Source organism: Hylobates moloch, unplaced genomic scaffold (genome assembly GCF_009828535.3).
Source record: "Hylobates moloch isolate HMO894 unplaced genomic scaffold, HMol_V3 SCAFFOLD_5, whole genome shotgun sequence".
NCBI classification, from domain to species: Eukaryota; Metazoa; Chordata; class Mammalia; order Primates; family Hylobatidae; genus Hylobates; species Hylobates moloch.
In genome coordinates this window covers 82165328-82178949 of record NW_026652280.1, presented here as the reverse complement: position 1 = coordinate 82178949, position 13622 = coordinate 82165328, and the positions used below count along the sequence as shown (strand labels likewise).

At 42.2% G+C, this 13622-nt stretch overlaps 1 protein-coding gene across 1 annotated transcript in view; it reads left to right on the top strand.

Annotated features, from left to right (window-relative positions):
• The window catches only part of LOC116468241 (solute carrier family 22 member 25), a 76401-nt gene extending 71702 nt beyond the window's left edge, over positions 1-4699 (top strand). The window contains exons 7-9 of the mRNA XM_032151846.1: positions 2313-2527; positions 3932-4040; positions 4492-4699. Of these exons, the coding sequence (XP_032007737.1) occupies positions 2313-2527; positions 3932-4040; positions 4492-4699 (532 nt within the window). The remainder of the gene's footprint in view (positions 1-2312; positions 2528-3931; positions 4041-4491) is intronic.
• Positions 4700-13622: the final 8923 nt, after the last annotated feature.

Below are 13622 nucleotides of genomic sequence, written 5' to 3'. Positions count from 1 at the left end.
TTCAATCTCTCATATCCTTTTTCCACTTGATTGATTCAGCTATTGATACTTGTGTATGCTTCACGAAGTTCTCGTGCTGTGTTTTTCAGCTCCATCAGGTCATTTATGTTCTTCTCTAAACCGGGTAACTAGTTAGCAGTTCCTGCAACCTTCTATTAAGGTTCTTAGCTTCCTTGCATTGGGTTAGAACATGCTTCTTTAGCTCAGGGGAGTTTGTTATTACCCACCTTCTGAAGCCTACTTCTGTCAAATTGTCAAGCTCATTCTCCATCCAGTTTAGTGCCCTTCCTGGAGAGAAATGTCATCATTTGGAGGAGAAGACACATTCTGGTTTTGGGAATTTTCAGCATTTTTACCCTGATTTTTCCTCATCTTTGTGGATTTATCTACCTTTGAACTTTGATGCTGATGGCCTTTGGATGGGGTTTTTGTGAGGGCATCCTTTTTGTTGATGTTGATGTTACTTCTTTCTGTTTGTTAGTTTTCTTTCTAACAGTCAAGTCCCTCTTCTGCAGGTCTGCTGGAGTTTGCTGGAGGTCCACTCCAGATCCTGTTTGCTTGGGTATCACCAGCGGAGGTTGCAGAACAGCAAAGATTCCTGTCTGCTCCTTCCTCTGGAAACTTCATTTTAGAGGGGCACCTGCCTGATGCCAGCCAGAGCTCTCCTGTATGAAGTGTCTGTTGACCCCTGCTGGGAAGTGTCTCCCAGTCAGGAGGCACAGGGGTTAGCGACCCACTTAAGGAGGCAGTCTATCCCTTAGCAGAGCCCAAGCACTGCACTGACAGATGCACTGCTCTCTTCAGAGCTGGCAAGCAAGAATGTTTAAGTCCGCTGAAGCCGCGCCCACAGCCACCCCTTCACCAAAGTGCTCTGTCCCAGGAGATGGGAGTTTTATCTATAAGCCCTTGACTGGGGCTGCTGCCTTTCTTTCAGAGATGTCCTGCCCAGGGAGGAGGAATCTAGAGAGGCAGTCTGGCCACAGTTGCTTTGCAGCACTGCAGTGAGTTCCACACAGTTTGAACTTCCCAGTGGCTTCCTTAACACTGTGAGGGGAAAACTGCCTACACAAGCCTCAGTAATGGTGTACATTCCTCCCCCTACCAAGGTCAATCATCCCAGTTCGACCTCAGACTGCTGTGCTGGCAGTGAGAATTTCAAGCCAGTGGTTCTTAGCTTGCTGGGCTCCATGGGAGTGGGACCTGCTGAGCGAGACCACTTGGCTTTCTGGCATCAGCCCCCTTTCCAGGAGAGTGAACGGTTCTGTCTCACTGAGGTTCCAGGTCCCACTAGGGGAAAAAAAAAAAAAAACTGCAGCTAGCTCAGTGTCTCCCCAAACAGCCACCTAGTTTTGCACTTGAAACCCAGGGCCCTGGTGGCATAGGCACACAAGGGAATCTCCTGGTCTGCGTGTTGCAAAAACCGTGGGAAAAGCATAGTTTCTGGGCTGGATAGCACAGTCCCTATGGCTTCCTTGGGTAGGGAGGAAGTTCCCTGGCCCTTTGGACTTCCTGGGTGAGGTGATGCCCCACCCTGCTTCAGCTCACCCTCCATGGGCTGCACCCACTGTCTAACCAGTCCCAGTGAGATCAACCAGGTACCTCAGTTGGAAATGCAGAAATCACTCACCTTCTGCATTGCTCTCGCTGGGAGCTGCAGACCAGAGCTGTTCCTATTCGGCCATCTTGCCAGCTGTCTCTATAGACTGCCTCTTATTCCCAAAAATAAAACCATAATGAAGTTAGATGCCATTAAATATGCATAATATAAAAATAGGTTTTCTTATTCTAATCTAGATTTGCTACACAAGACCATCTACAGAATGAATGCCATGAATATACAATCTGTACCCAATAAGTTGTACATTTTAGTAAACATTCCTGATTGTGAGGATGGCAAATGGAAATTTTGGCTTCTTAGATCTTTACTGTGAGTTTGACTGATATCAGTACATTTTCATTTTTAATTGTATATTTTCATTACTGTGAATTTTTTTGCAGTGATTTTTGATGCCATGTGGCTAATTGGTTTTAGAATACTAATAAAATCCATTGTTTATAAAATAAACAAATAAACCCCATAGCACATCCTCCATAAAACATCTGTTGTCCCTCAAGATAAAATTGTTACCACTATCATCTAACCATTATTTTATGATAACTTTAAAATATCAACTTGCAAGAAAATATTCCACAAAACACACTCTGCCTTTTTACCTTAAAGAGTCCTTGGCTACCTGGGCCAATATTATTCTCGTTTGTAGGATTTAGGTTCCACAGATTATAATATGTGCCTTTTTCTGTGTTCACTGCAGATTTGCAAGTACCATCCCCTTTTGGGGCCTTACTTTGCACCTCCAGCATCTGGGAAACAATGTTTTCCTGTTGCAGACTCTCTTTGGTGCAGTCACCCTCCTGGCCAATTGTGTTGCACCTTGGGCACTGAATCACATGAGCCGTCGAGCAAGCCAGATGCTTCTCATGTTCCTACTGGCAATCTGCCTTCTGGTCATCATATTTGTGCCTCAAGGTGAGAAAAGTTCACAGGTAGAAGAAAGAAAATGCCTTTCCCTCTTTTCTCAGGGATTGCACTGGTCACACCTATCTGAAGCCAGAAGGAAAGGGAGAATCGAGTTCTCAGGATTCCCTGATAGAAATTTGGGGCTTTAGGACAGATTTTGCCACATGGAAGTTGCTGGGAAATGAGTCAAAGATGAGTAAGATTGGCTCGGATATATGGTTGTCTTCAGCACATTTGAGAAGTAGTAAAAAATTGGTGCCATTTATTCCTGATAGTTTCTCTAGGACAGCAATTGATCACTTGCCCTTTGGCCAATCAAACTCTTAGTAAGTATTAAGGTGCTGGGCCTTTGTATCCCAATATGAGAACACAATACTGCTATTTCCTCTGTCTGGGCTCGCTCTTACCACTACAGCTTCTGTGACAAAGTACTCCCTAATCCCTACATATCCACTGTGTGCCTTGTATTAGGTCACCATAACTGCAATCCTGGTTTAGGGGAGTTGTCTTGACTTCAAGGAAACAAAAGTCCTGTATCTTTATGTACAGAAATGTCCAGTAGGAAGGAGGCAATTGTCAGTTAAGACCTTCTCTTAGAATCTTAGAATTCATAAATTAAATGATCACATGCAATAAATAAGGGAACCCAAGTTGTCACCAGGCTTCACCTCACTCCCAGTCTAGTAGTGTACTGAAGAGAATATCAGGTTGGTGTGCTCCAGTTCTTCTCTTGAATGTCAGCAATGATACGAGTCTGCTGCAATGCAACAGAAACCACTCAAATGACACGAGGCAATTATGACATTTTTGTTTTAATTGGATAGAATCCTGCCTCTGAAACTTCCCTTCATTTGTTTCCAAAGTCTGATTTTTTTCTCCAATAAAGGTCCTTATTCTTCATCCTTGAAACATTAATACGGTCCAATTTGTCCTTTAACATAGGAACCCTGTCCTTTTATGACTGCCTTTTGCAAACATAGCCCCATGTCAATATTGTGTATATATCTGAGTTTTAAAATCTATGAGGACATGGATGAGTCTTACGCTCCCTAGTATTGCCCACATGACACTCCTGTTTTCTGCAAGGAGGGCACAGGTGTTCCTGGACAGAATAAGTGAGACAAAAAAAAAAACTCTTTAGCTCTAATGTTCCCTTTTCTTCTATGGCGTACCCCTGATATATAGTGAGAATTGAAGCATCAACTCAGATCCTTTTATTCACTATTTAAGCCACAATATGTAGGCCAATCACATTTCTCAGCTATTAGCCACTGCACATTCTTTGCCTCTATGCAGTTTTCCTACAGTACATTTCACCCCTGGAAACACCTCCAAAGCAGTCCTTTTCACTTCTACCTTGGGAGATGCTGATCCTTCAGATTTCCTGAGGCCCTGTGGTCTTCCTTTCTCCAGAAATGCAGACCCTGCGTGTGGTTTTGGCAACCCTGGGTGTGGGAGCTGCTTCTCTTGCCATTACCTGTTCTGCTGCCCAAGAAAATGAACTAATTCCTTCCATAATCAGGTACGAAAGTTTATGTGTGCTCTGTCATTCTCAAAATGGACCTGTCTCAACAATTGACACTTAACAAGGGGAAAAAATCTAAGACAAGTTAGTTAAAAAACAATCAAATGTAATAGTCATAAAAACAACAAATTACAGCCCAAGTTTATATCAATCTGACCTTGTTCCAGACACTGCATTAAGTCTTTTAATGCAGTATCCCATGTACCTTCTGAACCACCTGAAAGGTTGGTGCTAAGGAAAATAGCATTTTGTAAATGATAAAAATGTGTCTAATTCACTTGCGAATCTAAAATAAATTGCTAGCAAATAAGAGAAAATTTCAAAAGAAAGAGTCTGTTATCACCTCTATGTGTTTAAGTGCTCACCCATAATCACAGCAAAATGATAAATCACAAATTATATGTGCGATTTTTAACAACTTTTCCTCTGTTGCTGTTTTTACTCCAAGGGGAAGAGCTACTGGAATCACTGGAACCTTTGCTAATATTGGGGGAGCCCTGGCTTCCCTCGTGATGATCCTAAGCATATATTCTCCACCCCTGCCCTGGATCATCTATGGAGTCTTCGCCATCCTCTCTGGCCTTGTTGTCCTCCTCCTTCCTGAAACCAGGAACCAGCCTCTTCTTGACAGCATCCAGGATGTGGAAAATGAGTGAGTAAATAGCCTAGCTGCCCCTCAGAGGAGCTCTCTGCTATAGGTCTGTGCTGAGGAAAGCAAAACACCATTTAGGGCTACCATCCCCCAAAAAGGCTTAGATCTGGGCTATTCCCATGTAGTCAGTGCCTTTGCCTTTGGTATATCCTCATCCCTTCCACAATGGCCTCATACATCCCCTGAGGCTCGCCAGATCACACAGACCATCTCTGCCCAGCCTGTCCAGGAGGTTAATTTGTGGTGAAGAGACCAAAATTAGGTGACCTCTGCCCTTCCTGCCCTAGTATGACATGCACACTCTTGAAGGTAATTTACAAACATGCAGCGATCCAAACACCATCTTCTCATCCCTGGGGAGCCCTCAGCCCAGTGACCGTACCTGTTAGCTGTCCGGGATTGCCAGTGCTTACAGGCCTGACTCCCAGGACACTGAAGAATTTGTGAGAGACTGTATAGAAAATAAGAGCCCCTCCCACAGATGAGAAGTCCTTTTGTATCACATGTGAAATTCAGTCTATCTAATTTTCCTGGGGGAAAAAAAGTGTTGGAAAAGGGGAAAAGAAGTGATAAGTAAAGGGATTTTTTAAGCAATGAAGAATGAGAAAAAGTTCTAAAACTTTTCTGTGCTTCTCTTGCCTTTTCCAAAATCCCTTTGGTTAATGCCATGGTGTCCAAGTATGAGAGTAGAAGCTATTCAAGCTGCCTTCCCAGATCCTAGGCTGGGAGCTTGGTTTTTTACTTCACAAGGTTTACACAAACACTTGGGGGCAGAGGCATGTTTTTTATTAAAGCTGGTGGGCAAAGAATCGGTATGTCCTAAAGAATGCAGGACTTGTATGTTTAGTCCATGTCTTTCATTTTTGTGCTTTTTTGTTTGTTGATTTCATTATATTTGCACCAGGAGAAGATGCTCCAGAAAAGCAGGGCAGGAAGATACCTGCAGCCAAGTGACACAGTTTTAAGGAATTCCAGGTGCTGACTGCTGATTAAACAGCAAGATTAAGGAAAAATCGAGACCATTTCTAGATACTACTAAAATTTAGAAAATAAATAACAAGATACAATGGATACATTCCATTTACAACTGTGATTCTAAATGATTAAATATAAAATATCTACAAATAATCATAAGAAGTTTGGAGAAAATCATAACACTTTAAAAGGAATCATAATAGAACATTTGTATAATTATATATACCTCGCATGTTTCTGGATATGAAGATTGAATAATATTTAAAACAATGATTCTTCCTCAATTATTTAATAGAGTAATTGCTTAAATAATTACAATGTAAAAAATGAAAAAAATGGAAAAAGTCCATTTTCAAGCTGCATACTTTTACAAGAACATAAAAAATAGTTGCAAAACTGGATATCCATATGCAGAAGAATAAAACTAGAACTCTCTCACCATATACAAAAATCAAATCAAAATGCACTAAAAACTTGAATCTAAGACCTCAAACTATGAAACTGCTACAAGAAAACACTGGAGAAATTTTACAGTACATTAGACTGGCCAAAGATTTCTTGAGTAATACCTGACAAGTACAGGAAAACAAAGCAAATGTGGACAAATGGGATCACAGCAAGTTAAAAAGCTTCTGCACAGCAAAGGATACATTCAACAAAGTAAAGAGGCAACCCACAGAATGGGAGAAAATATTTGCAAACTACCCCTCTGACAAAGGACTAATCACCAGAATATATAAGGAGCTCAAACAACTCTATAGGAAAAATCAAATAATCTAATAAAAAAATGGGCAACGTAAATAGGTATTTCTCAAAAGAAGACATACAGATGTCAAACAGACATAGGAAATAGTGCTGAACATCATTGATCCTCAGAGAAATGCAAATCAAAACTACAATGAGATCTCATCTCACCCCAGTTAAAATGGCTGATATCCAAAAGACAGGCAAGAACAAATGCTGGTGAGAATGTGGAGAAAAGGGAACCCTCATACACTGTTGGTGGGAATGTAAATTAGTACAACTGCTATGGAGAACAGTTTGGAGATTCCCCCAAAAAATTAAAAATAGAGCTAACATTTGACCCAGCAATTCCACTGCATCATTGTATTAGTCCATTTTCAAGCTGCTGATAAAGACATACCTGAGACTGGATAATTTACAAAGGAAAGAGGTTTAATGGACTCACAGTTCCACATAGCTGGTGAAGCCTCACAATCCTGGTGGAGGGCAAAAGGCACGTCTTACATGGCAGCAGGCAAAAAGAGAATTTTTGCAGGGAAACTCCCTTTTATAAAACCATCAGATCATGTGAGACTTATTCACTATCATAGGAACAGCATGGGAAACACTAGCCCCCATGATTCAGTTACCTCCCACTGGATCCCTCCCATGATGCATGGGAATTGTGGGAGCTACAATTCAAGATGAGATAAGTTAGGCGGACACAGTCAAACCATATCATTCTGCCCCTGACCCCTCCCAACTCTCATGTCCTCACATTTCAAAACTAATCATGCCTTCCCAACAGTCCCCCAAAGTTTTAACTCATTTCAGAATTAACTCAGAAGTCTACAGTCCAAAGTCTCATCTGAGACAAGGCAAGTCCCTTCCACTTATGACCTTGTAAAATCAAAAGAAATTGGTTACTTCCTAGATACAATGGGGGTACAGGCATTGGAAAAATACATCCATTCCAAATGGGAGAAATTGACCAAAACAAAAAGATGAGGCTGTACCTAGATAAAAGGCACTGACTACATGGGAATTGCCTTCCACTGTGATTGTGCGGCCTCACCAGCCACATGGAGCTGTGAGTCCATTAAACCTTTTTTCTTTATAAATTATCCAGTCTCAGGTATGTCTTTATCAGCAGCTTGAAAATGGACTAACACAACTGTGCACTGGAACTGTTGGGTCAAATGTTAGCTTTACTTTTAATTCTTTTGAGAAACCTCCAAACTGTTCTCCATAGCAGTTATACTAAAGGCCCCATACAATTCCAAAATACAGCAGGGAAGTCCAATCTTAAAGCTCCAAGATTGACTGCATGTCTCACATTCAGGTCACACTGATGCAAAAGGTGGGTTTCCATGGTCTTGGGCAGATCTGCTTCTGTGGCTTTGCAGGGTACAGCCTCCCTCCTGGCTGCTTTTGTGAGCTGGCATTGAGTGTCTGCAGCTTTTCCAGGCATGCACTGCAAGCTGTCCATGCCTTTACCATTCTGGGGTCTGGAGGTCGAAGACTCTCTTCTCACAGCTCCACTAGGCAGTCTCCAGTGGAGACTCTGTGTATGGACTTCAACCCCACATCTTCCTTTCACACTGCCCAAGCAGAAGTTCTCCATGAGGACCCCACCCCTGCAGCAAACTTCTACCTGGGCATCCAGGCATTTCCATACATCCTCTGAACTCTAGGTGGAGGTTCCCAAACCTCAATTATTGACTTCTGTGCACCTGTAGGCTCAACACCATGTGGAAGCTGTCAAGGCTTGGGGCTTGCACCCTCTGAAGCCACAGCCTGATCTGTACCTTGGCCCCTTTCAGCCATGGCTAGGGTGGCTGAGACACAGGGCACCAAGTCGCTAAGGCTGCACACAGCAGGGGCACCTGGACCTCCTAGGCCTCCAGGCCTGTGATAGGAGGGGCTGTCACAAAGGTCTCTGACATGCCCTGGAGACATTTTCCCCATTGTCTTAGGGATTAAGCTTTGGTTCCTCATTACTTATGCAAATTTCTGCAGCAGGCTTGAGTTTCTCCTCAGAAAATGGGTTTTTCTTTTCTATCACATCATCAGGCTGCAAATTTTTCAAACTTTTATGCTCTCTTTCCCTTTTAAAACTGAATGCTTTTAACAGCACCCATCACATCTTGAATGCTTTGCTACTTAAAAATTTCTTCTGACACATACCCTAAATCATCTTACTCAAGTTCAAAGTTCCACAAATCTCAGGACAGGAGCAAAATTCTACCAGTCTCTTTACTAAAATATAGCAAAAGCCACCTTTACTCCAGTTATCAACAAGTTCTTCATCTTCATCTGAGACCACCTCAGCCTGGATTTCATTTTCCATATCATTATCAGCATTTTGGTCAAAGCCATTCAACAAGTCTCTAGGAAGTTCCAAACTTTCCAACATTTTCCTGTCTTCTTCTGAGCCCTCCAAATATTGCCCAGTTCCAAAGTTGCTTCCACATTTGTGGGTATCTTTACAGCAGCACCTCACTCTATCAGTACCAATTTACTATATTAGTCCATTTTTCATGCTGCTGATAAAGACATACCTGAGACTGGGTAAGTTATAAAGGAAAGAGGTTTAATGTACTCACAGTTCCACCTGGCTGAGGAAGCCTCACAATCATGGCAGAAGGTGAAACGCACATCTTACATGGCAGCAGGGAAAAGAGAATTTCTGCAGGGAAACTCCCCCTTATAAAACCCTCAGATCTCATGAAACTTATACACTATCAGAAGAACAGCACGGGAAAGACCCGGACCTATGATTCAATTACCTCCCACAGGCTCCCTCCCATGACAGGTGGGAACTATGGGAGCTACGATTCAAGATGAGATTTGGGTGGGGGTGCAGCCAAATCATATCAAAGGCATATACCCAAAAGAAAGGAAATAAGTATATCAAAGACATATCTGCACTCCCACATTCGTTCACAATGGCCAAGGTTTGGAAGCAACCTAAGTGTCCATCAACAGATGAATTGATAAAGAAAATGTGGTACATATACACAATGAGTACTATTCAGCCATAAAATAAAGAAGAATGAGATCCTGTCATTTGCAGCCACATGGATGGAACTGGAGATCATTATGTTAGGTGAAATAAGCCAGGCACAGAAAGACAAACATCACATGTTCTTGCTTATTTGTGTGAGATAAAAATAAAAACAATTGAACTCATAGACATAGAGAGCAGAAGGATGGTTACCAGAGGCTGAGAAGGGTATTGGGCGCTTCAGGGGAAGTGGGAATGGTTAATTGGGGGGACAAAAAGGAAGTTAGAAAGAATGAATAAGATCTACTATTTGATAGCACAACAAGATGACTATAGTCAATAATAACTTTATTCACTTTTAAATAATTTAAAAAGTATAATTAGATTGTTTGTGATCACAAAGAATAAATGCTTGAGGGGACAGATACCCCATGCTGCATGATGTGATTATTAATATCCAGTATTTGATAGCACAACAGAGTGCTATAGTCAAAATAATTTAATTGTACATTTTAAAATAACTAAAAGAGTATAACTGGATTGTAACACAAAGGATAAATGACTGAGAAGATGGATACCCCACTCTCCATGACAAGATAATTACACAATGCATACCTATATCAAAACATCTCATATACCCCATAAATACATCCATCTACTATGTAGCCACAAAAATTAAAAATAAAACATTTTAAAATATATATTTGTTTAAAATTTTCTATTTGATGTAATGTGGTTCACTTTAAGAAACTGCACCATATATGCTTTAAAAGATATATATTCTCCATATGTCAAAATAAGTATTCTAGGGGAGAGGTAGACCAAGATACAGCATAGAAAGTTCCACCAGTTATCCCTCCTGCCAGGACACCAAGTGAAAAGCTATCTACATAGAAAAAAAAACTTTCATAAGACTAAAAATCAGGAGAGCATGTAACCACCCAATGGGATCACCTTGCATGTTGCCTAGATGAGCCGATTTATCAAGACAGGGGAATTGAAATAGAGAGAATAACTCACACACAGCCAGCTATGTGGGAGACTAGAGTTTTATTATTACTCAAATCAGTCTCTCTTAGCATTCTGGCAGCACAGTTTTTAAGGACAACTTAGTGGGTGGGAAGAAGCCAGTGAGCCAGGAGTGCTGATGGGTCGGGTCAAAGATGAAATCATAGGGCATCAAGGCTATCTTCTTCTGCTGAATCGGTTCCTGAGTGGGGGCCACAGACCAGATGAGCCAGTTTATTAATCAGGGTGGTGACAGCTGATCCATCAAGTGCAGGGTCTGCAAAATATCTCAAGCACTGATCTTAGGAGCAGTTTAGGGAGGGTCAGAATCTTGTAGCCTCCAGCTGCATGACTCCTAAACCATAATTTCTAATCTTGTGGCTAATTTCTTAGTCCTACAAAGGACTTATTTCTTAGTCCTTCTAGTTCCCAGGCAAGAAGGAGGTTTATTTCTGTAAATGGTTGTTATCATCTTTGTTTTAAACTATAAACTATAAATTATGTTCCTCCCAAAGTTAGTTCAGCCTACATCCAGGAATTAACAAGGACAACTTGGAGACTAGAAGCAACGTGGAGTTGGTTAGATCAAATCTCTTTCACTGTCTGTTACAATTTTGTAATGGCGGTTTCAAGCATTCACAGTACGAGGTTTTAACTTTACATAGCTGAAAGAGGCACTGAAGAAAGATAAAAGAGAGAGATGCCACCCATACCCCACCCCAGGCAATGCCAGCCTTGTGCAGGGAGCATCTCTGGGCACTGGGGGAGGGAGAACACAGTAATTGTGAGGAATTGAACTCAATGCTGTCCTGTTAGAGCAGAAAGAAAAATTGAACCAAACTCAGCTGAGGCCTGCCCACAGAGAAAGCATTTGAACCAGCCTTAGCTAAAGGGGAATCTCCTATACCAGCAGTCTAAAATTAAGTGCCCAAAAACCTTGCCACCCAGGGCCAGAGTGCTTTTGATCTCTAAGTAAACTTGAGAGGCAGTCTAGACCATAAGGAATGCAACTCATAGGCGGGTCCCAGGGCTGAACTAGGCCCGGAGACAGTGGACTGGGGGGACAGGTGACATACTGAGGCACCATCTGGGGCAGCCAAGGGAATGCTGGAATCAACCCTCCCTAACCCAAGGCTGCACAGCTCACCATTTCAAAAAAGGTCCCTTCCTTCTGCTTGAGAAGAGGAGAAGGAAGAAGCAGGAGGACTTTGTCCTGCATCTTGGATACCAGCTCAGCTATAACAGGATAGGGCAGCAGTCAGAGTCAAAAGGCCCCTGACCAGGCCCTAGATCCCAGATGACATTTCTAGATACACTGTGGGCCTGAAGGGAACCCATTGCCTTGAAAGAAAGGACCCAGTCCCCCCAGCATTTATCACCTGCTAAATGAAGAGCCCTTGGGCCCTGAATAACTAGCAGTGATACCCAGGTACTACATCAAGGGCTTTGATGAGCCCCTGGGACTTGCTGGCTTCTGGTGAGACCCAGCACATTACCAACTGTGATGGCTATGGGGAAAAATTCCTTTTACTTGAGAAAAGCAGAGGGAAAAGTAAAGGATCTTTGTCTTGCACCTTTGGTACTGGCACCACCACAGGTTGGCAGAGCACTAAGTCAGCTCTTGGGGTCCCCAATTCTAGGACTAGATTCTTAAATGTTATTTCTCGACCTATCCTGGGCCAGAGAGGAGCCCACTGCCCCATTGGGGGAGTTTCAGGCCAGGCAGCATTCATGACAAGCTGACTTAAGAGATCTTGGGCCTTAAGGGAACATTGGCAGTAGGCTGGCCTCATGGTCAGGGGTGGCAGTGGCTACAAGGCTAGGCTCCTCTGCCTTTGAAAAGAGGAGGAAAGAACAGGAAGAATTGTATCCTTTGGTTTGAGTGCCAGATCAGCCACAATACAATAGAATGCCAAGTAGACTTTTAAGTTATTTGATTCTAGCCCCTGATTCCTGGAGAGCACTTCTGGACCCACTCACACCCTGGGGGACCTCATCATTCTGAGAAGGATACAGGACTAGTTGGCTTTGCCACCTGCTGATTATAGACCCCAGGGCATTAAATGAACATAGGCAGTAGTCAGAGAGTGGTTACAGCAGGCCCTGCATGACAGCCAGTGCTATGCTGGCTTCAGGTCTGACCTAGTGCAGTCCTATTGGTGGTGGCCACAGGGGTGCTTGTGTCACTCCACCTCAAGATTTAGGTGGCTGAGAACAGAGAGAGAGACTGTATAATTTGCACCAAGTAAGAAAAGGGAACAAGAGTCTCTGCCTCATAATCTAGAATATTTTTCCAGATCTTGTCCAGGACCATCAAGGCAGTATCTCTATGACACTGTAAGAAACACAGTGTTACAAGGCTTGGGGTACACCCTAAAGCAGATACAGCTTAGATCACAACACCCAAGCCCTTTCAAATATATGAAAAGCCTTCCCAAGGACAGCTATGAATAACCCAGCCTGTGAAGACTGTAATATCTACCTAACTCTTCAATGCCCAGAAACCCAAGAACATCTACTACCATCAACGCCATCCAGGAAAACATGACCTTACCAAATGAACTAAATAAGGTACCAGGGACCAGTACTGGAGAAACAAAGTTATGTGACCTTTCAGTAAGAGAATTCAAAATAGCTGTGTTGGGGAAACTCAAAGAAATTCAAGATGACACAGAGAAGAAATTCAGAATTCTATAAGTTATTTGCAACAGGATAGATAGAACTGGAGATAATTATGCTAAGTGAAATAAGCAAGGCACAGAAAGACAAGCATTGCATGTTCTAACTTATTTGTGGGATCTAAAAATCAAATAAATTGAACTCACGGGGATAGAGAGTAGAAGAATGGTTACCATAGGCTAGGAATGGTAGTGTGGCATTGTAGTGGAGGTGGGGATGGTTAATGGGTACAAAAATAATAGAAAGAATAAATAAGACCTACTATTTCATAGCACAATAGGGTGACTGCAGTCAATAATAATTGTATATTTTAAGACAACTTAAAGAATGTAGCTGGATTATTTATAACTCAAAGGATAAATGCTTCAGGGCATGGATACCCCATTCTCCATGATGTGTTTATTTCACATTGCATGCCTGTATCAAAACATCCATGTACCCCCTAAGTATATACACCTAAAATGTACCTACAAAAATTTTTTAAAATAATGAATAAATAACACACACAGAGATCAATGGAACGAAACAGAAAGCC